General features: G+C 37.8%; 1 protein-coding gene across 2 annotated transcripts in view; it reads right to left on the bottom strand.

Moving 5' to 3' along the window:
* The window catches only part of PDE4B (phosphodiesterase 4B), a 535038-nt gene that overhangs the window by 415577 nt on the left and 91976 nt on the right, over nt 1-27485 (bottom strand). For both annotated transcript variants that reach the window (XM_086717224.1, XM_086717223.1), the window contains exons 2-3: nt 21329-21441; nt 14126-14364 (exon numbers count right to left, since the gene is read on the bottom strand). In XM_086717224.1, coding sequence (XP_086573350.1) covers nt 14126-14364; nt 21329-21370 — 281 coding nt within the window. In that variant the 5' untranslated portion in view covers nt 21371-21441. The remainder of the gene's footprint in view (nt 1-14125; nt 14365-21328; nt 21442-27485) is intronic.

The raw sequence follows: 27485 nt of genomic DNA, 5'->3' as shown, positions 1-27485 counted from the left end.
CAATTCCTAGCATGACATTTGGCCTCAGTAAAAGCAGGATCAAAACATTGGACCCCAAGTGATATTCAGTGGCCAGAGCCTCTATCACTGGTTGGATATGGTGATGTGCTAGAGACGGTTTATACCAGCACAGCTCTCCCCAAGTCCACATTCTGTGACATCATTTTGGCAGCTTGAAATCAGCCATGGTGGGAATATTTATACCACAAAACAGCAAATGCTACAAACCAGGGTGGTATTTTTCAGAGATGATTATTTTGAACATTTCCCAGCATACCAGTGATGCTAACAGACCCAACAAATCATAAGGTCAGGTGACCCCAGCAGCAATCCACCATAATATGGATGTGACACAACTGGGATCAAATTTGAGTAGGTTCAGAGAGTATAAGAGAACTGGACAAATATATGTCCCTAGTTCTCATGTCATCTGCCACTGCTGCAGCAATGCTTCATACCTATGTACTCATGGAGGGTTTTCTGTGACCTGTTGATGAGGAAGGGAAAAGTCTAATATTTATAGATGACTGGGGTCCAGTATGTGGGTGTAAGCGAAAATAAATTGCTTTTGCACTGCAGAGTAGTCCTGAAAAATAGCAATTAGGGAAAAAAAAGAGAAGTGGCCTGGCATTGGGATATATGGTCTAATGACTTGGCTGACTGGTCAGGACCCTGGAACAAGCATGATTTGAAAACTAGGTATAAGAAGGTCTGAGTAAGATGCATGTGATGGGCTTATGGGAGTGGGCACCAAGCATGGAGACTGTCCTGTGGCATGTTCACGCCAAGCAGAGAATCCACTGCAGAATAAACTTTACGAACATCAAGGATGACTTGGCCAGTAAATGTCACCCAGTCTCTGTACTTGGCCGCCCTGAAGACTCATCAGTGGTACAGAGTAGCTAGAGTGGTAGAGATGGAGAATATGAATGGACCTAACAGCATAATGGACTCCACTTCTTGAAAGCTTATCTAGCAACTACTGCTCCTTAATATTGGGCCTGCCAGCAACAGAGAGCAATGCAGAGGTCATCCCTCAAGGAGACCAATCTGCCACTTGGTAGCAAATTGATTACATAGGAAACTCTTCACTCAGGAAAAAGCTGTATTTAATCTAGTCATGTCAAACATACATCCTTGGTCTGGGCTTACCTTTCTCACCCACAAGATCTCAGCTAGCCCACTACCCAAGGATTCAAAGTGTATGAGGACCAAACTGGAATCACATATAATATCAACTTGGACTAAGGGATCACTTTACAGCAAAGGAGAAATGGTGGAGGGGAAATAACCGAGGGGTACACTGATCCTACTACCACCACAGTATCTAAGAGTTCCATTATAAAGGAATGTAATGGACTCAAAGTTGCAACTGAAGTGACATTGTGGAGAGACACCACTGTAAGATGAGACATTATCCTTTAGGATGAGGTATACACTTTAAACTAATCACGGTTACATGGTTATATAGCCTCAGGTAGGAGAATATATCTGTCAAGGAACCAAGTGTAGAAGTAGAAGTGGCCTTGTTCACCATTACTCTGTGACTTGTTCGGGGTATTTGTGCTTCCTATCTCCATTAGTTAACAATAGCTTTACATTCTCTTGATGATTAGAGTCCATTAACCCTGTCAATATGGCAACTTCTTTTTTTTGCTTACTGGTCTACTGGCAAAAGGAAACCAAAGTGACCAGATAGCAGCTATAGCTTTAAGTATAGTAGTACTCTTAATGTGTTTCCTCGTAGGAGTGTCCCCCATTTTGGAACCTTGACCACTATATTCATAGAGCCGAAAGTAGAGTAATGGGAAATCATTAATTCAAAACTTAGTTCACACTCCTTGCCCTTATTTTATTTGACTTATCTGCAGCATGAAAACCTTAACTGCTCCACTTTTCCTATGTCAGGTCTCCTTATTCCTGTATTGTGAGGGCTGCTCATGTTCCATTGTCTTCATTCATTCTTTGTCTTCCCCCTCCTTTCAGATATGGTACTTTTCTCATTCTAGAAACTCCTTTGGGGATTCCATTTCCCTATCTATAAAAAATTCAACTATCATTTTATCTCTCAAGACTTACAAATCTGTATTTCTACACCTAATCTTGCTCTTGAGGTAGACTAATATTTTCCATTGCTTGACAATGCCCCAAAGGCATCATTTTTAAAAATAAATATATTCCTCCTATACTCTCAATCTTGAAAAATAATATGGAAACAAATATTTCAGAAATGAGTGATCCAATGAGTGACTGGAAGAGCATCAATAAAGGTAATAAAAAATTATCCTAGAACCATAATTCTTGACATCTGAAAAATCTTAGAACTTATTGGACCTTCACCTAAAAATGCACATACTCAAACAAAATATATCTGGAGGTTACCACTACCTAAATGGGGAACTCAAATTCCCCACATATTTTGGTTCCAAAATATATATTCAACCTGTAGTTAAGCAATACACATTCCATGATAATAACATGTTTGTTGAAGGAACTAGTCCTGGCCAAAATGCTCTAAATAAATACTGGGAAAGCTGACACACATCTAGAAGCTACAGGACAAGCCAAATTTGACCCTAATACAAAGAGTCATACTAAGGAAAAAGATGTATTGGCCTGTACTTGCTGCTTAAAAGGAATGCTGTTTCAGGATCAAGGAAAAAAGTGGCAAGTGGCCTGGACAAATAGCACAGCTTTATAAAAATGGATAAAAATTTAATAGATAGTTAACCAGTAGAGTACAAATATGGGAAGCAGCATGCATTCTGACCAAAGAGAGACTGTTAAGTATGTTCCTCTAAATGGAATCAGAAGTATCTAAAGGACTATGGCCTAGGGTATTGGTAGCAAAAGTACAAGGAATACAATTCTTAAATGGAGAACATAGTTTGCTTAGGTGCTTACTAACTGCCAACTCCCTATGCATAACAAAAAGCAAACATATCCAAATAGTACAGTTAGTCAGAATTGGAAATGTATAACAATTAACTAGAATTTTACAGATTAAGGGAAATAGGTATCACTTAAACACAAGGTCTACTGGCAATCTTAATCAGTGCAATCTTATAGTACGAAACAGGCATATGATTATGCTGCTAAGAGACTTGAAATCAGAACTTACTGAGATCTAACCCTTAAATTAATACTCCAATCCATGACAATTTGTTATATAGGCAAGGGATACTTCTGCTGGGAAGTTAATTCTAACTGACATTCTGTAATGATCTTAGCTTAATTCATAATGTAAATACTATTTGGTATAATAATGAAGTCATTAGTAAAAATAATTTGATTTTTTTAAAAGTATCATAACAAAAGATAGTCTCTTCGGCAAATGGTGTTGGGAAAACTGGACAGTGACATAGAAAAAAAAAATGTACCTGGACCACTTTCTTACACCATACACAAAAATAAACTCAAAATGGATGAAAGACCTAAACGTAAGACAGGAAGACATCAAAATCGTTGAGGAGAAAGCAGGCTAAAACTTCTTTGACCTCAGCTGTAGCAACTTCTTACTCAACACGTTTCTGGAGGCAAGGGAAACAAAACCAAAAATGAACTATTGGGACCTCATCAAGATTTAAAAAAACCTTCTTCACAGTGAAGGAAACAATCAGCAAAACTAAAAGGCAACTGACAGATTGGGAGAAGATATTTGCAAATAACATATCAGATAAAGGGTTAGCATCCAAAATCTATAAAGAACTTATCAAACTCAACACCCCCCAAAAAAATAATCCAGCGAGGAAATGGGCAAAAGACAGAATAGACACTTCTCCAAAGAAGACACCCAGATGGCTAACAAACACATGAAAAAATGCTCAACTTCGCTCATCATCAGGGAAATACAAATTAAAACCACAAAGAGATACCACCTCAAACCAGTCAAAATGGTTAAAATTAACAACTCAGGCAACAACAGATGTTGGTGAGGATGCAGAGAAAGAGGATCTCTTTTGCACTTCTGCTGGGAATGCAAACTGGTACAGCTACTCTGGAAAACAGTATGGAGGTTCCTCAAAAAATTAAAAATAGAACTACCCTGCAGCCCAGCAATTACTAGGTATACACCCAAGGGATATAGGTGTGCTGTTTTGAAGGGGCACATACACCTTAATGTTTATAGCAGCACTATCAACAATAGTCAAAATATGGAAAGAGCTCAAATATCCATAAACAGATGAATGGATAAAGGTGTGGTATATATATAAACGGAGTATTACGCAGCAACCAAAAAGAATGACATCTTGCCATTTGCAACAACGTGGATGGACCTAGAGGGTATTATGCTAAGCGAAATTAGTCAGAGAAAGACAAATATCATATGACTTCATTCATATGTGGAATTTAAGATACAAAACAAATGAACATAAGGAAAGGGAAACAAAAATAATACAAAAACAGCGAGGGGGACTAAATAGAAGAGACTCTCAAATACAGACAACAAACTGAGGGTTGCTGTAGGGGCTGTTGTGGGGGGGATAGGCTAAATGGGTAAGGAGCATTAAGGAAGATGCTTGTTGAGGTGAGCACTGGGTTATATATAGGGGATGAATCACTGGAAACTACTGAAATCATTATTGCACTATATGCTAACTAACTTGGATATAAATTAAAAATAAACAAATAAGTAAATAAATAAATAAATAAATAAAAACTATCATAACATTGATATCAATGATCAAGTATATTGGGAAATTAAATTAAAACTCCCAAATGTTGTTCTTCCAATGGAAACTGATTGGCCAGAGGAGGAACTAGATTTACCTGACAACCAATTAATCTTTATATTAAATTAACCTATTGACACCTTACATGAAATTCATATTTTGGTGATGAAAAAAAGGAAAAGTGCTGATGAACATGCGCATGATTCCAAACATATCTGTGCTGGATATTTGGAAAACTGAACTATTTAAAGCAATATCTAGACCCTGTTGGATGAAACAAATAATTAATATCCTAGTATTTGTATTTTTTTAACATTTATTTATTTTTGAGAGACAGCATGTGAGCAGGGGAGAGGCGGAGGGGGGTGGACAGAGGATCTGAAGCAGGCTCGGTCCTGTCAGCACAGAGCCTTATGAGGAGCTTGAACTCTGAACTGTGAGATCATGACCTGAGCTGAAGTAGGATACTTAACCAACTGAGCCACCCAGGAGCCCCTAGTATTTGTATTTTTGCTTTTGTTGTTGTTCTGTAAATGGTGCAAAAGATTCAGGAAAAGGAATGATGACGAGCAGTGTATAATTAAGAAGGGGTGCATGTGTAACACGAAGTTATATTACAGCTGAACTGGAAGAGTTCCTTGCTCATCCCAGGGACAACTGGAAGCCAGGTACTGATTCTCGGTCAAAATAACAATGACTAGGTTAATGATATATAATGTACTATTTGGAGTGTAACACTCCCCTGATGGCACCCAGGGCCAGCCTCTTTGATGGCTCACCATTGCTGTAATCAATTAAAGAGCCTGGTTCGGCTATGGGACCAATGGCCCATAAGAGATCCCTTGGAAATTTTTGCCAGAATTCTCCTGAAATAAAACAGGTCGTTTGATTTACCCCCTAAAAATCATTCCCCAGGTGTTTCCAGTTTCAACAAATGGGGCACCACTGTTGACCCAGCTGCTCAAGCAAAAAGGACAGCATTGGGGCTTGACTCCTCCCTTTCCCAGACTTCGACATGCATTCCAGAGCAAGCCCTCTCAGTCTCCTAAAGAACACAAATTCTTTCACTTCTCTCCATCTACTCTGGCATCACCCTGTTCTGGATCACCTTTCTGCAATAGTCTCTGCTTCCACTACAATTCATTATTGTACCCATTACCTATATACCCATTTCCAAAACACCACATTTCGAAAGTCAGTTCATGTCACGTTTTTGTTTAAAACATTGTAATAGCTTCCCATTGCTCTCAAAATACGATAAAGTTCCTTACTATTGCCCATAAATGTCCAGGCGATCTAGCTGCTCCCTGTCTCCCAAATCCCAGTCTTACTCTTCTTCCACACTGGCCTCCTTTCTCCTATTCAAACACACTGGGCCCTTTCCCACCTCAGGGCATTTATATTTTTAGTCCTTCTGCCTATAAAGCACACACACACCCACACACACACACCCACATACTTTTCGCAAATCGCCTGGTTTTTATCATCTGGGTATCAATCAAACATTGTCTCTTCTTAGTGGTCTTCCTACCTACCTCATCTAAAGTATCATTCCTTTGCTCAGCAGCTCACAGTTACTCTATCACATCACCCTGTTTGCTTCCTTCATCACGTGTTTTCAGTCTATAGTCTTCTGTTATTACAATCACTACTGTAATCAGCTTGTACTTCGACAGACTCATGTCTTTATCTACTCATTAACCAATTTATTTGACATAGGATTAATAAGTACGACAGATAGTAAGATGACATAATGAAGTACATCAGATGAGAAGAAGACATAGTGAAGAGATATTCAGCTGCCAGTCTCCCGTTCATCACACTGGCTGGCACACCCAAGTGTAAATTCCTTGCACAGGTGGGTCTCTCTTATCTGAGGAGCAAGCGAATGCCTAGCATGGGCATTCTGTAAACCTCTTCCTTACATGCAAAGTATTTTGAATAATACTATTATTCAAATAATAGTATTTGGATAATACTATTATTAGAATAATAGTAGATACTAATAGAATAGTAATATTTTGAATAATAATAAAGTATGTTAAGCTTAACAGATTCAGCTACATATAACTTACTTATCTATTTTATTTATATTTTTAGATGACTGCTTTGTGGGATTCATGATCTGGGCATCCCCTTTATGCTTAACCTCAACTATAATCATCTGTCTCTCCCAGTATTACTTACAAAACAGGTTCAGCTACTATAACAGACAGAAACCCAAAACCACAACAGAATTTTATTCTGCTTCACATTAGTCTGGTGTGGAAGCTTCCAGGAAGTTGTCACATGCTCAGGGCCCTTTTGTTTTGCTGCTCCATCAGCCCTGTGGTTTTACCTGGGCCACGCAGTACAAGAAATCCCACCACTGCATACCCATTCTGACCTAGTAGCAAAGGGGACAGTGGAAGGAGAAGGATGCCTCTTTATTTTAAGGGCATGTTCCGGCCAGAACCTAGGTTCTACCTAGACTAAGAGAAACCTGCAAGAAAGTCTGAAAGGTACAGTCTATTTCCTGGGTAGCCATGTGCTCGGTTATAACTCTGGACTTTTCTTACAGTTGGAGAGAAGGAAAAATGGATATTAGGGAGTTCTCTCTCACACACCCATTAGAATGCAAACTTCATAAAAATAGAATTTCTCTGCCCTTTTTCACTTTATATCCCACCTCCTAGAACAGTACCTAGTACATTTTGTCCTCCTCTTGTGGTAAGGTCCCCTCCCTAAGAAATGAAAAAAACAAAACAAAACAAAAAAAACCCTCAAGGAAACCAGGCTATACGCATACATGACAACATCCCTCATGACCTTGTAACATGAGACCACTTAATCAGACTGCATGTTTGTGTGTTACCATATACGGGACACAAAGAAATAGGAAATGTAAAAAAAACTATGCCATGTGGCATTTGGGGCTCAGTTTCATATGAACCCAACTGAGCTGTGCCGGCATGAATAAAGTTGCTTCCTGGAAAGAAAAGTCTCGATGTCATGACTCTCTGAGCGAGAATCCTGCTACACTCTGACCATTTTCCTTGCCTTTGTTCTGACTCAGCCATCATCACCATTCACTTGGACATAAGCAGTGTCCTTCTAAATTACTTTTCTGTCTCCATTCCAATCTATCTTCCACACTGCCATTGAAGTTAACTGTTGAAAATAGAAACATTCTTCTTTTATTTCATTTCTGAAAGCCATTCAATAGCTTGCCAATATCCTCAGGATAATGGACCAGCAGAGCCTTCAAGGGCCTTGACAACCGCATCTCAGCACACTCACCCTGTTCTCCAGCCAAATAAAGCTGAATATAGTTCCTTCAACATCCCATCCTCTTTTGCACTTTTATGTCTCTACACACATACTGTTCAAACCAGAAAAAACAGCCATTCACTCTTCTCCATTCCCACAGTAAGTTGTACATACTACCTCTGACATTATTTTGTGATTTTTAAATTTACATCTTCCTCTATTATGAGGCTATAACCACTAAAGGGAAGGGCAGAGACCATGTCTTGTTTCTCTTTCAGTTCTTGGCCATGAGTTAATCACAATACTTTTTTGTTTCTGTCTGAAATGACAACAAGTTTGAAGGAATAAAACACCATTACCTTGTATAAAACTAAGAAACCTGTTTTATCTGGGTACCTAGTATCCCCTCCTGGAAGCTGGGCTCCTTCTGCCCAGGAGTTTATGAATATCAGGCTGAATAACACATAGGAATAACATCTAAGAAATAAAGTTTACTATTCACATAGTAAACAGCGAAAGAATTCCCCAAGGAGAAGACCTCACGTTCTATCTAAAGAGAAACAAAGTTTAGAAGGAGGTGGAAAGTGATATAGCGTTTTATTATGGTTAAGGGGGTGGTTCCATATTTTCTTCTCTTTCCTAGATGTGAGGCAAAGGGGAGAGGTAGGGAATTGAAAGCTGTCAGCCATCAAACTTCAAAATCAATTCTTTCTGTATTATGAAACCTTTTATTCCAATGATTATACTTTATTTGAAATCATTTTTGTTTTTGCTTTACCTTAAGAAATAATGCCCACCTCACAGGGTTGTTGTGGAATTAAATTTAAATAAAAGAGGAGGCGGAAAGGACATTGTATACTATGGTGTATCATAGTGAGAATACTATCTATTCTGTAAAGCCATACACCAATTATCATAATCCTAGAGACTAGATCCAAGTACTTTCTACATAAAGTCTGCACTTCCTATATTCCAATATAATTTTGACCTGACTGATAAAATATATATGCAATGAAGTGTGGAGGGATGATGCTTGATTTTGTATATCATTGTCCATTATCTCACATACCTGCCATGGGGACCCAAGGGAAGGGGGCTTTGTGTATTGCTGACATGTAGATTGCAGTGCTCAATGCACAAGTCACAAACACAGTTTCTGTAGTCAAAGTATTTGAGTGGGTGGTAAAACCTAGTGGGAGCTAAACAGATGTGTGTGTTGTCAATTTCCCATCCTCATACCACCTTTTGTTGAACCTATGGCATTTGCATGCAGCATCTGTGGGCATTTTGATCTCTAAAAGGGGGCTTTAGGATATATACTGGAGAAGCAGCTCAAAAATATAAAATATTTTTATTGAAAACCTCATCAGACTGTAAACTTGTGGCACAGAGTAGGAACAATAAAGCACATCCTGTGTTTCTGAGTCACCACCTCAGCAGACTGACCACTTTCCCCCTCTGTGATAACGAGAACACTTGAAATGGCTTCCAGCCCTCCACACAGCAACAGGGAAATGGCACCACTCTCCCCAGTGGAGGTAAAAGTTGGGACAGTGAACATTAAGGATATTACACCTAAGTTAATAGATTCCCAATAGAATCATCCTGTTTACAACTGAAACATTTAGAGAAGCAAAGCACAGCCCTCAGGCAGACAGAGATGGGAGACAAGCAAACTGATATTTATAATCTTCTTTGAGAGCATGACAAAGGAGAAGCCAGGCCTTCTTAAGAAAAAGTGCGCCATGAGGAAAACCCTCAAACAAGAATCCTTGACTTTTTCATCTCGCAGCTTCTTCCTATCCAACTGAAAATTCACTTGACAATATTTCCATTGCATCATTAAGATATGAGCATTCTTTTTTCTTTTCTTTCTTTCTTTCTTTTTTTTTTTTTTTTTTTTTGAGAGAGAGAGAGAACACAAGAACATGCTAGCAAGGGGAGGGACAGACGAAGAGAAAGAGAGAGAGAATCTTAATCAGTCTCCATGCCCAAGGTGGGGCTCAACGCAGCGCTTGATGTAGGGCTTGATCTCACAACTGTGAGATCATGACCTGAGCCAAAATCAAGAGTCAGACACTTAACTGACTGAGCCACCCAGGCACTCCAAGATGTGAGCATTCTTAAAGCAGTACTATTATCTAATACCTGGGAATTCAATTGCTCCACAGGTCAGCTGGCGTGGCACAGAAAAAAGAAATACCACCAAATAAAAATTCATGCTTGGTGATCTGGAACTATGTATACCTTTGGTTGAAAGGAAAGTGGAAGGACCACTGCCCTTATATTCAGCAAATGACCTAACCTCCTACTTCATTGAGAAAATCTAGGCCAGAATTCTCAAAATGTGGACCCCAGGTCAGTTCCAGAAGTTTCATCTGGGAACTTGTTAGAACTATGTATTCTAAGCCCTATCCCAGACTCTCAGCTCTAGGTTGGGGTCCAGCAATCTGTTTTTCAATAAGCCTTCAAGGGGTTTCTGATGCACTCTAATATTTGATAAACATTGATGGTAGAGATCTTTGGAAAAGAAGTTCTCCTAATTCTCTTCTTGTAATTTCCAATATATTCATTCTTTTCTGCCTTGGATTTACACATTTCAAAAGAAGAGATTTCTAATCTTGTCTGAAACTCATCTTTCCCCCTGTACCTTCCTTAGTATATTCAATACCAACTTTGCCCATCTCTCTTATCTTCAATGTCTCCCCATCTACTGGTTCCTTCCATTCAGCATAGATAAGTCTCCACATTACAGCACTTCTCCTTCATTGAGTCTTCTCCAATCAGCTTCCATTCTCTTTCCTCACTAATGAAAATATTGAGAGTAATATTTGATTGCTATCCTTTCTTCCTCGGCTCTAATTTATGATTTTTTAAAGTGTAAATCACACATATTATCTTTAATTTTCATCACAACTCTGAAAACTAGGTATTATCTTTCCATTGTGTGTCCATTTGGGTTTCTGTGGGATGAAGAACCTTATCCAAAAGGTAATAGGATGCAAGTTAACTCAGTTGGACACAGGTCATTTATAATTTGTTCTTTCTCTATGGTAAATCAAACCACTGTCTTTATATTCCAGACCTTTTGCCTGCAATGACAGCCAAGTTCTGTCATCAATGTGCTCTCTCCAAACAACAGCTAAATTTATATCAGGGTTTTTCTTTTTAACCTTATATACACTTGGCACTACCTTTCATTTGCATCACTCAAATTCCTTCACTGGCTTTAAAAATCTAATCTCTAGCACATGGCCCCTTATCTATGGCACATTTAGCACAACAACCAGGAGCTCAAGAGAAGTTTCACCCAGTTGTAACTGTCAAAGCAATACCAGAGTAGGAGTCATGTCCTAGAGATCTTTTTTAAGTCTAGGTCAGGAGTCATCAAACTGACTGGCAAGCCAAATCTAGCCTGCTACCTGTTTGTATACATTAAGTGTTACTGGAACACGGCTACATTTATTCATCATGCATTATCTATGGCTACTTTCACACTATAACAGTGGTGTTGAATAGTCATGAAAAAGACTGCAAGGCCCACAAAGCCAAAAATATTAGCTGACCTTTCACCGAAAGTTTTCTCACCCCTGGTTTAGACATGGAGATTGATTCCATATTCTCAGTGCTCTAAGTGGTAAGTATAATTCTTTCCCACACATGGTCAGAGGCTGCATCCCTGACATCTGTGAACTTGCATCAAGTTGATGACAGTGATAGTTGGAGCTCGACTTCCTCACTTCTAATCAAATGTCTTTCAATCAGATTCCTCAGCCAGCAATTCTACCAGTGTGCAACTATGCATGTTCCAGTGAAAGCATTTTTAAGGAACATATAGCAATGCTTTTATACCCACAGTTAAAAATAAATGTAGAGTCAATGACTGATACTCTCTCATATATTAAAAAGTATCCAGGTAATTGAAATGAAAGACATGTTATGAATGAATTACTTAATATGTAGTGTTACTGATTGCACAACACAAACTCCCTGGATAATGGCTAAATCTTCCGCTTCACTTTAAATTACTGGGACCCTGCATGAGGCTGCTGATAACTTAACACATGGTTTCTAGTTTTCAAAAGGGTTTACTGGATAATATTCAAGGGGACAGAAACTAACATTTGTTGATAACCTAACATGTGCTTTTTACTAAGGTAGGTATCTTACAGAGGCTACTATATTTAATCCTCACAATAGCCTATGAGGTGAGTATTATTACTGTCGCTGTACAAACTAATACACTCAACTGACAGAGATAGACAATCATGTCCCAAATGTCAGGCAGGATTTGATACTTCTATGGGAAGGACAATTCCACAACTTTCAAGGTGTCCTTGAGTTAGATAAATTCAAAATTTACAAGGTACATTTTATCCAGATTGTTATCCTATAAAGTATGTCATCAACACCTGCCCAAACCAGATCCGTGCTGTGCCAGTCATCACCCCCTTAGGTGCTGGATTGTGAGGAATTTACTTCTGGGAAAGAGTCTGGGATGCTAGAAGGGGCAATCAGAGAACTCAGGAAAGCATACATTTACCAACTGGTATGAAAGCATTTCAAAATTGTAACAACTGGTACAACTGTACCAGTGCCAACTTGCTGAAAAATAAATCTGTGGAATTCTTTACAACTCCAAATCTGCAATTCTGCAGAAACATAACCAAGACTAATTACATGAGCTATGCAATTGAGTAAGCGATCCGGGAGTGATATGCCCATTTTAGTTCTCAATGATTGGCTATGACAATTCTAATGTTAATTCAGCTCAACAGAAGATGGTAAGTCAGTGCGTCACAAATTTTTAACCCGTTCTCCCTATGGTATGTTACCATGCTTCTCTATCTATCACATACAGACTGTCTGACGAACCATTTCATGCCAGTAACTATAATGGCTGGAGTCCCAGTGATCTAATTCTTAGTGGATTTGAGAACCAGCAACTAAAAAATGCCCTGCATTAGTCAATGGGTACATACTGGGCTACGCATCAGCACTATGGAAGCTCACCAAGTGGCAAGGGTATATGGCACAGCATAAAAACCAGATTTTAATGATGCAATATTAGTCCTTCTCCTTGATAAATGATTTAAACAAAAAGTACACCATATTTTTAAAATTTAAAATTACATAAAATATAGAGAAAACACTTTTCATTGTAATGATAAAACCCCATGCAGGGGCGCCTGGGTGGCGCAGTCGGTTAAGCGTCCGACTTCAGCCAGGTCACGATCTCGCGGTCCGTGAGTTCGAGCCCCGCGTCGGGCTCTGGGCTGATGGCTCAGAGCCTGGAGCCTGTTTCCGATTCTGTGTCTCCCTCTCTCTCTGCCCCTCCCCTGTTCATGCTCTGTCTCTCTCTGTCCCAAAAATAAATAAACGTTGAAAAAAAAAAAAATTTAAAAAAAAAAAATAAAAAAATAAAAAAATAAAAAAATAAAAAAATAAAAAACCCCATGTTATGTAAGCAGGCCATGCTTGGAAAATATTTGAAAATTATGTAGAGGAAAAAATGAAAAAAAACAAAATGCTAATTATTAAATGTATGATGAAACACACATCTGAAGCAGCATCACCGTGCAATTTTAACCACAATTATAAGATTATATGTACTTGATTAACTTTTCAGCCCTAGATTCAGATAGCCTCATTTACAAATAGAGACTGCAAAATAGCCCAAGCATCTGTCTCTCAGAGTATAATTTTCATTCCTCTTTTGATTTATAATGAAGTGTTCTATTTCATACATAATCACAATCTGAGGTTAGTAAAACGGTATAATAATAAAAAGAAACTAGGAATAATTATATGTAGAGCAGAGCATAAAAATACCTCCTGTCATATATACATACATAATTCCCTTAGGTACTCTGATACGATTTTGCTTTTCTAAATGGAAACATATTGATGCACACTGAATAGTTATTAAAAAAAACTGATCATAGGCAGTAATTTTGTTTTCCCTTGACATTAATAAAAATGTATCCAATTCCTCCCTCGATAGGCTCCTTCCAATCTTAACAGGTTGAAAATCTCTCCACTGTTTAAAGGGCCTCCTCTTTCTACCCAAAGGAAAACAAATTCTCAAAACGTCAACAGCCTCAGTTACTTCACAAATACCCAACATTTTAATAGCAGGAGATTATGTTGGAATAATCAGAAAATAAAACTTAGAACTGACATTTAATTTTGAGACTACTCACCCCTCCTGGCTTACGGTTGTAATAGCGATGCTTGGGAGTGTCGTCAAAGGTAGCGTGGTAGGTCTGGAAATGCCATCTCCCTCGGGAGTCCTTGCCCTCTCACTCTGTCTTTGGGACAGGGGCGGTAACTGTAAGTTTCCTGAGCAACACCTTCTCCCTCTCCAGAGGTCGATCCCAAGTGTGTTACTAGAAGAACTGTAGGATTTACTCAAGCTACATTCAAGATAATCTTTCACATTCTGAAGGAACCACAGGGAGAGAAAAAAGAAGAAAAAGACAATGAAATTCAAATGTCTAAAATGATGCACAGTGGAGTGAAATAAGAACCTAAATGATCCAGCTGTCACTCATAAAGTCCTGATTCGTGATCTCACAATCAGAATCTAACACTCACATTAAAAGCTTAAGAGAAAACAAGAAGTGGGCAGGCTGGCTAACTTTCAACTTTTGGAATAAACTATCAGTTGCACATTCTTGGTGATTTTTAGGACAGTAGGTAATATTTACCAGTTATAGCATGTGGATCAGAGGGCTTTCTATCTTCTTTCTCTCTCTTAAATTTTTATTTCTTTTTTCCTTTCCTTCTCATTTTAACTTGCTAAAATGAAAACCTATCATTGAATATATATTGGAAATCAATGTTATCATTCTGCAACACAGGAGAAAACCACATTAGCTAAGGCATACCCTTTCTTGCTTAGGGTTTTAAAGTAAAAATATTTTCTATCTCAGGACAGAAAGATCTTGATAATTATGGAGAACTGACTTATTCCTGTTCCCATAAGAGATTTTCTCAGAGTTGAGATTTCTTTTTCTTTCTTTCCTTTTGTCTTTCTTTCCTTGCTTTCTTTCTTTCTTTCTTTCTTTCTTTCTTTTTTTTTTTTTTTTTTGGTAAAATTATGTAAGAGCTCAGAGAAAGAAGAGTATACTTTATCCAGCCCTGAACTGAACTGCATGTGTTCAGTACGTGCCCTAATGCTGACATAAATGAAGTACTTGTGAGAAGATAAAGACATTGTGCTGTAACCACTGACAAGAGTTATTCGTCCTCCCTACATCTCTTGGTGACTGTAGGTCCTGGCACTGTTGGGAGTAGGAGTCCCAAATGAGCTACTCCCTGATGTATCATTCATACCAGCTCAAAGACAGAAAATGTCATAGCAATGCAAATACCCATTGATAGCAACTTGGAGCTCAAAAGCTGCAACCATCACTCTCTTAACATGGAATAATGGAGTCCTATCACCAGACCAAGGTGTCTCACCCGAACATCATTCTGTGGCCCTAAAAAGACAGGTTCTTCCCTGCTAGCCTTTCAGAATAGAGTTAGGAAAACCCGGGAATATATCTCCAAAGGCTTAAACAAACAAAAGTTCTTTATCTCCCATTCCACTCATCCCTATCCTAGTTCATACAAGAACAACTAACTTGAGTTTCAAGGTCTATCTTGATTGGTGCAACAAATATTTGTTGCATACCCATTATAGTTTTACACTGAGCTACTTAAGAAGGATACAACAGCAAATGGAAGCATAGTATCTATGCTCACAGAAACCTATATTCTAGTGATTTATGCTTATCTGATCCACACAAAACCACCTTTTGATGAAGGAAATTTGGGTATGAATAGGTCTGACAGTTTTCAGGGGCCCCACCCTCTACTTGAAATGGGATACCACCCCCATTTTCTTGTGCTTGACAGGAATACCATTTATTTAAAATTTAGTAGGACCCCAATTCAACAAGAAGACAAAATATAATTTTCCAGAGTTTAAAATATTCTGGGATGTGGTCAGCGTTTCACTATTTACTAACCAGTTATGTTAAATTCATTGTAGGCCTAGCACTTAGTGTAGTTACTGTGTGTGTGTGTGTGTGTGTGTGTGTGTGTGTGTGTGTGTGTGTGTATGTATGTTTTACAAATTAGAGGCTGAGGGGAAAGCTTGGTATATATAAGGTTTTGTGTGGTTGGTTTTTTTTTTTTCCTGAAAAGGCATAAAGATAAGTTCCTGAAACAGAATACACAAAGTCTTCCTGAAAAGACTCAAGAACAAACTAAAAGCCAGAACTCCTGACTATAAATCAGTCTTATTCCAAATATTCATGTAAAGAAAGTACTGGTTATCTGGAAGCAAGTCATAAGTATAAACATTACCTGCTATGCAAGGGCACTTGTACCAGAGAACAGAAATAAGGACATTGTTTAGTTAAACCACCAACCACTAGAGTCTCCTAATAAAGTTATTGGATAGTTTTCCCTTTTAGAAAAGGAAAAGTATTTTCAACTAGGTTTAATTGTAGTAAATGAACTAAATGGGTGCTTGTTTTGTACTTGTTATTTGAAAGGTAACAAAGTCATACCTACCACAAAATGTACCCCACACTGACTTGCTAACAGGCTCAAATTTATGAATTTGAAGTCATTCCTTGAGTTAAAATAATTTGTTTTAAAAGACCCCAGTTGGGGCGCCTGGGTGGCGCAGTCGGTTAAGCGTCCGACTTCAGCCAGGTCACGATCTCGCGGTCCGTGAGTTCGAGCCCCGCGTCAGGCTCTGGGCTGATGGCTCAGAGCCTGGAGCCTGTTTCCGATTCTGTGTCTCCCTCTCTCTCTGCCCCTCCCCCGTTCATGCTCTGTCTCTCTCTGTCCCCAAAAAAATAAATAAACGTTGAAAAAAAAATTTAAAAAAAAGACCCCAGTTAATGTGAAAATGCATTGCCACAAAAGAACATAATGGAGTGGCTTTTTAGAAATAACTTAAAATTGTGGGAACATTAAGTAATATTGTTTTATACAAGTGATGAATCATGGGACTGTACCCCCAAAACCAAGAACACACTGAATATACACTGTATATTAACTAACTTGACAATAAATCATATATATATATAAATTTTTAATTAAAAAAATTAAAAAAATTAATATTGTTTTATAAACACTCATTAACCCATGTAGAGTTACTCCAACTCTACATTTACACTCATAATCTATATAGTAATCCCCCCAAATTGCCAACGTCCTCAAGGGAAAAATCTAATTCAGTCAGTTCTCAATTACTGAATTTGAGATCTTAGATTTATATTCCTATTTTAACTAGCATGATTCTGGCTGACTACACCACTCCTCAGATCAAAGATTTGGGGGAAAGAAACATTAATTTGAATGTTACTTCTGGAAATTACAAATTTTTAAATGCATCATACTACCCCAAATTCACCCTATATCTCTACAACTCCAAGGGGAATAACCCAGTTTGGGATTATCCTCATGCTCCTGGATAATCACAACTTAATGAGTTCCAGTCCCATGTAGGGCTCTTAGGATTCCCTGTCTCCCTCTCTTTCTCTGCCCCCTCCCCCACTCACACTCTGTCTCTCTCAAAATAAATAATGTGTAAAAGAAAGAAAAAACTAACCAAGTTAGCAACACTGAAATGTCCAATTGAGGAATATCAGTTCCTAGGTAGTTACAAATTTGTTGCTGCTGCTGTTGTTTTATTTTGGCTTTGCTAGTCTATCCCAAGACATTTTTGGAGCTTGCTCCAATTTTGGAATTCTTCTGATTAAACTCCTGGTGAGGAAATGGGATTGGGTACCCCCAAGGACTTCTAGTGAGCTTGGGTACAATTCACTTTGGACCATAGGCCAGAGTTTTTCAAACCTTATGAAACGAGAAATGGAAAGAAAGTATGGGCAGTAACAAGTGACACTCAGTGACCCTATGAAAACTAAATGTCACGATGCTCCATGACACGATAACAAAAGTATTTTTTCTTTGAAAAATGTATTTTAATCGCAGGCAATCACCATCACTTATGAGTAGTTTGCCCAGAGGTAAATAATATATTTTATATGTAAAATCAGCCCCTCTCTCTTTCTGTGTATGTGTGTGTGTGTGTGTGTGTGTGTGTCACATATTTCCTGGTTCTTCTTTCCTACCTCTTATCCATTTTCCCCTTTTCCCCTCTTCCCTAAACCAGCAACTCCCACCTATGTGAGCTATTCTTAATCCCTTTACTAATAATTAATTGCTCATATTTAGTACCTGAACAGCATTAATTTATTCCTCACTTCTGATACTTAGTTCCCAAACACAAAGTACTTAATGCATACTGTTCCTGTGTCATTCATCATATAAAGTCTCCTATTAAAGTTATTTGTGTACTGTAATTATACAAACACAATAGTCATGGTTATGCATTTGTTTATTCTGACAGAGACAAACATAGTATTTTACATGCAGTAAAGACCTTTGCACATGTTGTTCCCTTTACCAGAAATGTTCTTCCCTCTGATCTTCAGAGGGCTCACACCTTCACAGCCTACATGGCCTCTCTGTCCGTACATCATCTTCTCCCGTTATTCCTCCATAAACATTCTATTCTCACCATCCAAGCATTCTTTGCCTGCTGACCAACTTCACTTTTCTGTATAGCTCTTATCAGAGCTGAGATTATTTTATAATCTATCCATTGATTTCTCCACGCCTCTTTGGAATATAAGCTTCAAAGGGACATTAACACTATGCTCTTGAACCTAACAAGTGTTTGGCAGATAACAGGTGCTAAATTAAATGACTATTTAAATCACTAAATAAATGTTTGCTGAATTAAAATAAATAAAAATATGATAAAATATTTTTGACTTAAGGGTGAAAACTTATTTCAAGAGTGTGGTAATAAAATGTAAACTGCGAAGTTGCTCTTGTTGTGAGGGAAGAAATAGTGTGTGTTAACATTCAGGATAAGCTTTGTACTCGAAGAGTCAAGGCACATAGTGAAAAGTGCCAGGTCATCACTGTCCACTAGAAATAAGGTGCAAGCCACAAATGGGAGCCAAGTGTATAATTTTAAATTTTCTAGTAGCCACATTAAAAAAGTAAAAAAGAAGCATGTGCAATCACTTTTTTTTAGTATAGTTGACATATAATGTTACATTATTTAAGGATGCAGGTGAAATTACTTTTAATAGTATACTTTACTTAAACTAGTATACCCTGAATATCATCATTTCAAAATGTAATCTATATAAAAAATTATTAATGAATTTTTTTACATTCTTTTATATTTATACTATTATATATTCAAAATCCAAGATCTATTGTTACACTTACAGCATATTGCCATTCAGACTGGTGCTTAAGAGTCATATGTGGCTAGTGCATGTTGGACACTGCAAATTAGGTAATAATTATCCACTCTGGTAGGTTTAATATTCTTTGAATGTGCTTTTCTTTTTTGCACATTCTTGTATGCAACAATCTCCATCTTTTGTCTTTTGACTGTGGCAACTGACTGCCTCAAGGGAGGATTGGGATTATTACTGTAAGGAAAGAATCATTGTCCATCTTTTATAGACAGAATGCATTGCTTTGTTTTATTCTTCCAAAAAACAGAATCTTGGAGCACACAGTATACAAATAGTATTAAAAGACAATCCCAAGGTGGGTTTTTTTGTGTGTGTTTTTATTTGTTTTTAAGAAAAATGATTTCTGAACTCCCAAAGTGTCCGTTTAGATGTCCAGAGTAGAGCATGGAAGTCTGAACATCACTTTTTACCATGGGTACTGAGAACTTAGAATATGAGTTAAGGGAAGTTCCCTTGTAGTCAAGGAGCAGAGAAGGGGGAAATAAAGAAAGGCAATATTATCACAGGTGATGAAACTAGAACACTAACCAAGAGTAGAAATTGCAATGGCGAAAAGGTATGTTTTGGTGGGCAAGAGCCTTACAGCACAGCTAAGTCTCCTTCTGCACCTGTGGGTCCAAGAAGTTCCCACAAGCACCTACAGGGACACAGAAAGAAGCTGAGAATTAGCTTCTGCTTGCCTGCTATGGGATTTGCTTCAACATGTGGCAAAGGGACCAGAAGTCCATGGGGTAAGCAGCCCCAACGTAAGTGTAGGACAGAAAGCAAAGCTTTTAAACAAACAGAGTCCCCGCTGAGAGGAGTTCACGCAGTGGGGGAGAAGGTCAAACTCACAGTGCACTAAGAAGGTATACTGCTCACGCTGAAAGCAGTCATCACTTCATACACCTGTCACATGCTTAATCAGCAATGGACCAAGGACAGAGACTTGACACCCAAGACCTGGGAAAATGAGCTGTTCCTCAACTGAACAATAGTGGATGTTAGTGGAAAGGGGACCATACAAGACAAGGACAATACCGCACATCTTTTACCATAATGTTAATTAATGCTAAGTCCCTTTGCCCAATGCCATGGGCAAGGGAAGAAGTAAGAACAGGGAAAAATCCTGAAAGACAGGGCATTTAACCAAAAGACAGACTTTTACAGTAATTGGCAGATTCAAGTTCCTTCCAGCCCGTCCCCCATCTGTTGAAACAGGAGCTTAACCACAAGATGAGGTATTACAGAAAGCAAGGAAAAATACTTTTTTTTCCTACCCCCCTCTTTTCCTTCTGCACATCATATCAGTCGGCATATAATTTTTAACTCAATTACAATCAGAAACTGAGTAAAACCTGGACAATTAAAGTCACACTAACAGGAGACTGGGCAATTGAAAGCAAAGGAGATAATTAATCTCAGCCGCCCATGATGCAAAGTTATGAAATGGTAAGTTTACAGACTTCTTCAGATAACCTGGAGCAGGGTTTCTGAAAGAATGAATGTATCTAGTCACCCTGGGATCTTGTTAAAATACAGTCTGATTTGTTGGTCTAAGATGTGGCTTAAGACTCTGCATTTCTAATAAACACCCAGGCAATGCTAATGCCACTGCTCTGAGGATCACATTTGAGTAGCCAAGATCTACAGGATGCATACATCACAGGCTTCTTACAAGCAGTTGTCAAAGACCCCACCATAGGAGGTGACTCTCAAAGATTAGCTGTGCCTGAGTAATGATGGGTAAGAAAGTCATCAGGAAACTGATCATGCAAGCAGTGTAGAAAGAGGAGTTTGCAAGAGTTGGAATGTAGGCATCCATCAGAGATTGGGGGTTTTGTGAATTCAACCATGAAGCTGAGCCCATCTCCAAGCTGCAGAGAGGGCAGTGTTCCTGTTGTCTACTTTGCAGAATTCTGGGACCAGGTGCTGGCAATGCCTGGGTCACAGGAATAATTAGTGACAAAGTGGTGCTGTTAAACAGCCTAGCCTGCCCTTTGAATAAAATTATAGACTGACTTCATTGAGCAGACAAAAAGTGGATAGAATCGAGCAACTCTGACTTTTAGAACTTACATCATCAGCCGTCACTGCCATCACACTCCTGCTTTTCTTCATTATAGAGGTGAAAAATATCCCCTCTTAGAATGTCTCTTATCCGGCACAGTTTTGCTGACAATTTTTAAGACCTACAGGGAAAAAAAAAAAAGAGATACACACACACAAAAAGAGCTCAGTACCCTTAGTTGAATACAAATACGTGGCTTATTTGTATTCTCCAAACTAACTTTTGAGTGCATATAATGTATGTGTGTAAGTAAATATCATAATTTTCCAAGCCAATTAATCTGAAATGTGGAAAAAGAGGTTCACAAAATACAAAAATCCAAGAAATCAGTGCAAAGCTTCTCAGAAGGAGAGAAAAGAATAGAGGGTAACACTTAGGCTACCAAATAATCCATGATCATTAAGAATATAGAAATAATATGTGTTTGTGAAGGGCTTTATACTTTCTCATACAATGTTTCATTTAACCTCCATAACAATCTGTGGGATTATTTTCATTTTTTTCCTAATGAGGGAACAAATGATCAGAAAAATAATTGAGCCAAGGTAACACAGCTTAAAACGTGGCAGATTTAGAATTTAAGGAACATAAGCCTTTGATATTACGGTCAAAAAAAGAAAAGGAAAGAAAAACAAACCAATACAGAAAATATACATGACAAAAAAATATCTTAATTTCAATTTTACCATCAGTTTAAACCTCTCATATTTATAAACACATAAGCAAGTATTTACCACAGAAAATTTTAGCAATGGATAGTTAGAGCTACAAGTCCCTGGTTTAAATCACACAAACCTGGCCATTTGGAAGAAGAAACACTGTAGTTTATGATATTTGTTTTGTGTAGATCATTAAGCCACTTCAGAAACAAAGAACCTCAATAACATTATCAAAATTTAAGGGTACACCCTGGTTTTGCAACTCCAAAGAAAAACTAACCTCTCATTTTGAAAACCCAGTCTTTCAAAAAAGGCCCCAATTTAAAGTTCAGGCATTCAAAAGTCTATAAGAGAATATAAAGAATTCTGTTTGCAGAATTGAACTGGAAAAGATACACTATAGAAATCATTGAATCCAAGAAGCGTTAGTCCATATGGTGGTCTTTCAAAATCTTGGTAAAAAAAAATGTCCCGCATCATTGCTGACTTCAAGAAGCTCCTACATTTTTTCACTCTGTACATTTAAACTCTTAATACATGCCTGATTGAAAAGTCTGCTTCTCGAACATGAAGATATATATAGATTAAGAGCGTGATGGAATTGTAGCTATGTGACTAGGAATACTAAGTAGTGGCATTGTACCATCACCCAGGAAACCAGGGTTGAATTTCTAACACATAATTTGACTATATTATGCAGAAGTCGGCAGCAGAAGTGACAGAGTGGATAAGAGAGTGGGGGAAGGAGAAACTTTGCCTTTGTAAGTGTTCTGGGAGAGAATCCCATAGGTTTTTCAGGGGGTTGATTCAGTATGCCAAGGAAAAGAATTTCCTCACATACACCAAGGAATTATTGCAGTTATTGAACTTATAGAATGCTGGCCAAACAGGAGTAGCCAGAATTTAAAGCTTTTACTCAAAGGTTCCTTGACACATAACAAAAGTAGACAAATAACAAACATATTTTATCACAGAGTGATCTTTAATCTCAAGTGCTTCTATAAGGTAGAATCCGGAAAAAATAAAAGCTTATACTCCTAAGTTTAAAAAAAAAAGCAAGATTCAAGATTTAAGTTTTATATTCAGGATACAGAATTAGATGTACCCAATTATTATAATTCTGTAAAAATAAAAGCATAGAAAAATACTAAAGTAAAGCTGTGTAAAATGGTAACAGTAGACATCATGGAAGGGTTATAAGGTTTTTCTTTCCTTTCCATATTTCCCAAATTTTTTGTGATGTATTATTTTATGATCCAAAAATTGATTTTATACATATTTTATATATTATATATAGTATATATTATAATATGCACTATATAATAATATATGTCATATATATTAACATACGTATTTTATATATACACATAAAATAAGAACCCACAAAATACATAAGAATATTAACTTATTTTTAAAGTTATTTTATTTCTACAAAACTTACTGTGCCATATATTTGGGGGGACACCTTGTGGGGAGGTAAAGGATATCTACTTATCGGGGATGAAGAAACTAAGAAACAGTGATAGGCTAGGATCTGGTAAGTCTTAGGCTGTAGGTAGTTGATAAATTACGTGGTCTCTTAAATATCTATTTGGAAAGTGTCAACTGAATTTTCACAGTTAACAAAATACATACAGTATCATGTCATATCATGGTGCAAAATGAAACACACATGACTGTAAGTTTAGCATCTGGACTGTCAAGATGCAAATGTTATTTGCAGTCAATTTCAAAACAAAATCATAATTAGTAGAGTGTGGGTCTGGAAAGAAAATAAGAATACCAAAGTGATCTCTAACAAGTTGCTTCACATACTAAATCAGTAGGAAAAATCTATGAAGCAAAATTTACTTTCTATCCTACATCCATTTTGCTTGGTAGGAATTGCACTTAAAAATAGGTGCAACTGGAGTAGAAATCTCCAGGCTATCTTCAGCAGGCAGGGACAATGATCAAGTTTCCCCAGCAGAAATGAAGACCTTAACTATACCTTCTCAGACTTGTGCAAAGTATGACAGAATCCAAATGAAGCTAAATGTGTACTTAGGTTGCTTCCATATCTTGGCTATTGTAAATAAAGCTGCCAATAGGGGCACCTGGGTGACTCAGTTGGTTAAGTGTCTAACTCGATTTCATCTCAGCTCAAGATTTTGTGGTTCGTTGAGTTTGAGCCCCGCATTGGGCTCTATGCCTGCTTGGGATTCTCTCTCTCCCACTCTCTTTGCCCCTTCCCTGCTTGCTCTCTCTCTCTCTCAAAATAAATAAATAAACATTTAAAAAAATAATAATGCTGTAATAAACATAGGGTCCACTGATAGACAAATGAATAAGGAAGATGTGGTGTATATAGATGATAGAATATTATGCAGCCATTTAAAAAAGGGTTAGATCTTGCCATTCGCAACAACATGGACGGACCTGGAGGGTATTACGCTAAGTGAGATAAGTCACACTGAGAAAGACAAAGCCATATGATTTCACTCTTGTGTGGAATCTAAAAAACAAAACAAATGAATAAAAAAACAAGTAGAATTAGATCTATAAGTACAGAGAACAAACCAACGGTTGCCCAAGAGAAGAAGGGTGCAGGAATGGGTAAAACGGGTGAAGGGGAGTGGGAGATATAGGATTTCAGGTATGAAATGAATAAGTCATAAAAACAAAGACACAGCATAGAATATATAGTCAATGATATTATAATAGCATTGTATGTGTGACAGCTACACTTATAGTGAGATAGCATAACATACAGAGAAGTTGAATCACTATGTTGTACACATGAAGCTAATGTAACATCGTGTATCAACTATACTCAAATAAAATAATGATTTTTAAAAAATGAAGTTCAGGGATACCTGGGTGGTTCAGTCAGTTGAGCATCCAACTCTTGATTTCGGCTCAGGTCATGATCCCAGCGTCATGGGATCAAACCCACTCTGGGCTCTGCACTGAGGATGGAGCCTGCTTAAGATTCTCTCTCTCTCCCTCTGCTCCTCTCCCCCACTGGCTCTCTCTCTCTAAAATAAATCTAATAAAGAAATGGAAAGGAAGGAAGGAAGGAAGCTCAAAGCAAATATGGCCCTCAAAACTTCTACTTTGAAAGGAAAAATTTACACATATTAAATGTGTACTTAGTACATAGTAGTTGTTCAAAAATATTTGTAAAGCTAATAAATCAAAGAATATAATTGAATGCTAAAGTCATACGTGTAAATAAAACTCTTCTTTGAAATAAAGAAATAGTTGGTGTTGGGTTTCAGGGAAGGCTTTGGGAAGGAAATGAGGATTCTTTTTAGCCTTAAATAACAAGTAGAATTTGTTAATTCTGGGGATAATTAAGAACAACATGGTGTGCAAAAATATGGAAAGGAATTTAGTATACTAAGGGTGTGAAAGATGCCATGCTAAGGAAATTTATGACAGGAAGAAAAACAAAATGTTCCAGGGTAACATCAGTAGATCATCTGGCAAGCAAGAGTACTTTTAAGAGGTCTAAGCCATGGAAATAAATTTATATTTTATGACACTTTGAGTGTGAGAGCTTATTGGATACATTTATGTGCCTCTAACTGAGAGGATGACCTGGTTAGGAAAAAGCAGGATCTCAAGTTACAAGGCAGTTTTCCAAATGTTATATATTAAAAATATTTTACTTTTATATTCAGAAATAAAACACAATATCTGTTATATAAAACAAGAAAAACTAGAAGAGAGATGTTTTCTGGATACTCTTCATTTTCCAATCGAGATTCACCCCTCCACCTTTTCTATCCTGTGCTCTTGGAGGCTGGTGCTCTGGGACTACTGTCCATGGGCTCTCTAGCCCTCTGGCTACAGGGTGTGTTCAGCCAATGGGAAGCAGAGGCAGTAGATGGGAGGCAAGAAGAAAGAGGGATTTCTCCTGCTGGCTATGGCGTAGCAGTGGCTACAGTCTTCTACCCTACGTCACAGCTCTGTAGGCACCTGTCTTCTAAGTTCCCTTGGTTCCACTAACTACTATTTCCACTTGACCTTCAGATGTAGGACTGTGGCTAGCCTTGTGGTGCTTCATCCTTGCCTGTCTGCTTATTCTCAGCCCTGACCACATAGTAAATAGTATGTAAATAGTACCTCCATTAAATAGATCTCTCTTTCATCCCATTGAAAGTGCAATCTATTTCCTGCTAGGACCCTGACAACAGATTTGATCCAAAAACTTTACAAAGCTAGAGGGCAATTTTAAAATATGCCTCCTCAGTGCCTAGTACAGTGATGAACACAAAGCAAGTTCTCAATAAATAATTGCTCAAAGAATGAATGAGTAAATGGGAGTTCTAAAATGGCTTTATGGGGGCGCCTGGGTGGCTCGGTCGGTTAAGCGGCCGACTTCAGCTCAGGTCATGATCTCGCGGTCCGTGAGTTTGAGCCCTGCGTCGGGCTCTGTGCTGACAGCTCAGAGCCTGGAGCCTATTTCAGATTCTGTGTCTCCCTCTATCTGACCCTCCCCTATTCATGCTCTGTCTCTCCCTGTCTCAAAAATAAATAAAACGTTAAAAAAAATTAAAAAAAATAATAAAATGGCTTTATGGCTTTTAGAAAGGTCAGCAGGCATTATCTCAAGTGGCTTTTGTGGGGCAGAAATACTTTTATGTCATTACTCTTTTTTTTTAAGTTTATGTTTATTTATTTTGAGAGAGAGAGAGAGAGAGAACAAGCAGGGGAGGGGCAGAAAGAGAGGGAAACAGAATCCAAGCAGGCTCCACACTGTCAGCACAGAGCCCGATGTGGGGCTTGAACACATGAACTGTGAAATCATGACCTGAGCCGAAACCAAGAGTCAGATGTTTAACAGACTGAGTCACCCAGGCACTCCTGGCATCACTCTTTGATGGTAATAGTGATTCTATTTGGGAGATCTGAGAAATGTTGTAATATGTTAATATTATATTATTTTATAGTATTATAGTATTATTATATAATAGCACATAATATAATTTAACACATTATATATAATATATATTTTATACCCGGGCACCTGGGTGGCTCAGGTCATGATCTCACAGCTCCTGGGTTCAAGCCCCATGTCAGGCTCTGTGCTGACAGCTCGGAGCCTGGATCCTGCTTCGGATCTGTGTCTCCCTCTCTCTCTGCCCCTAACCCACTTGCATTCTGTCTCTGTCTTTCTCAAATGTAAATAAACATTTTTTCTAATTTTAAAAATAATATTTATTTTATACAATTATATGTAATATATATAATAAATTTTATACATTATATATTATATAATACAAATTACATATTATACACACACACACACACACACACACACACACACAAAATACATATACATAGGAGAATAGGGGTTGTACAAACCATTTTATTGCTGATTGTTAGTGTCAGTTGCCTTTCATTTAGGCTCACATAGATTGAGAAGCTATGCCAGTTTAAGCAAATACATGATTTCAAATATGTCTCATAAAAGCAGCCAACCAAATGAGATGGGCACAAGAATAATGACAGGTGAGGA

Source organism: Puma concolor, chromosome C1 (genome assembly GCF_028749965.1).
Source record: "Puma concolor isolate L17-30 chromosome C1, mPumCon1.1.hap2, whole genome shotgun sequence".
In the NCBI taxonomy this organism is placed as follows: Eukaryota; Metazoa; Chordata; class Mammalia; order Carnivora; family Felidae; genus Puma; species Puma concolor.
Note: the sequence above shows the minus strand (reverse complement) of the source record. Positions and strands in the feature narration are given on the sequence as shown.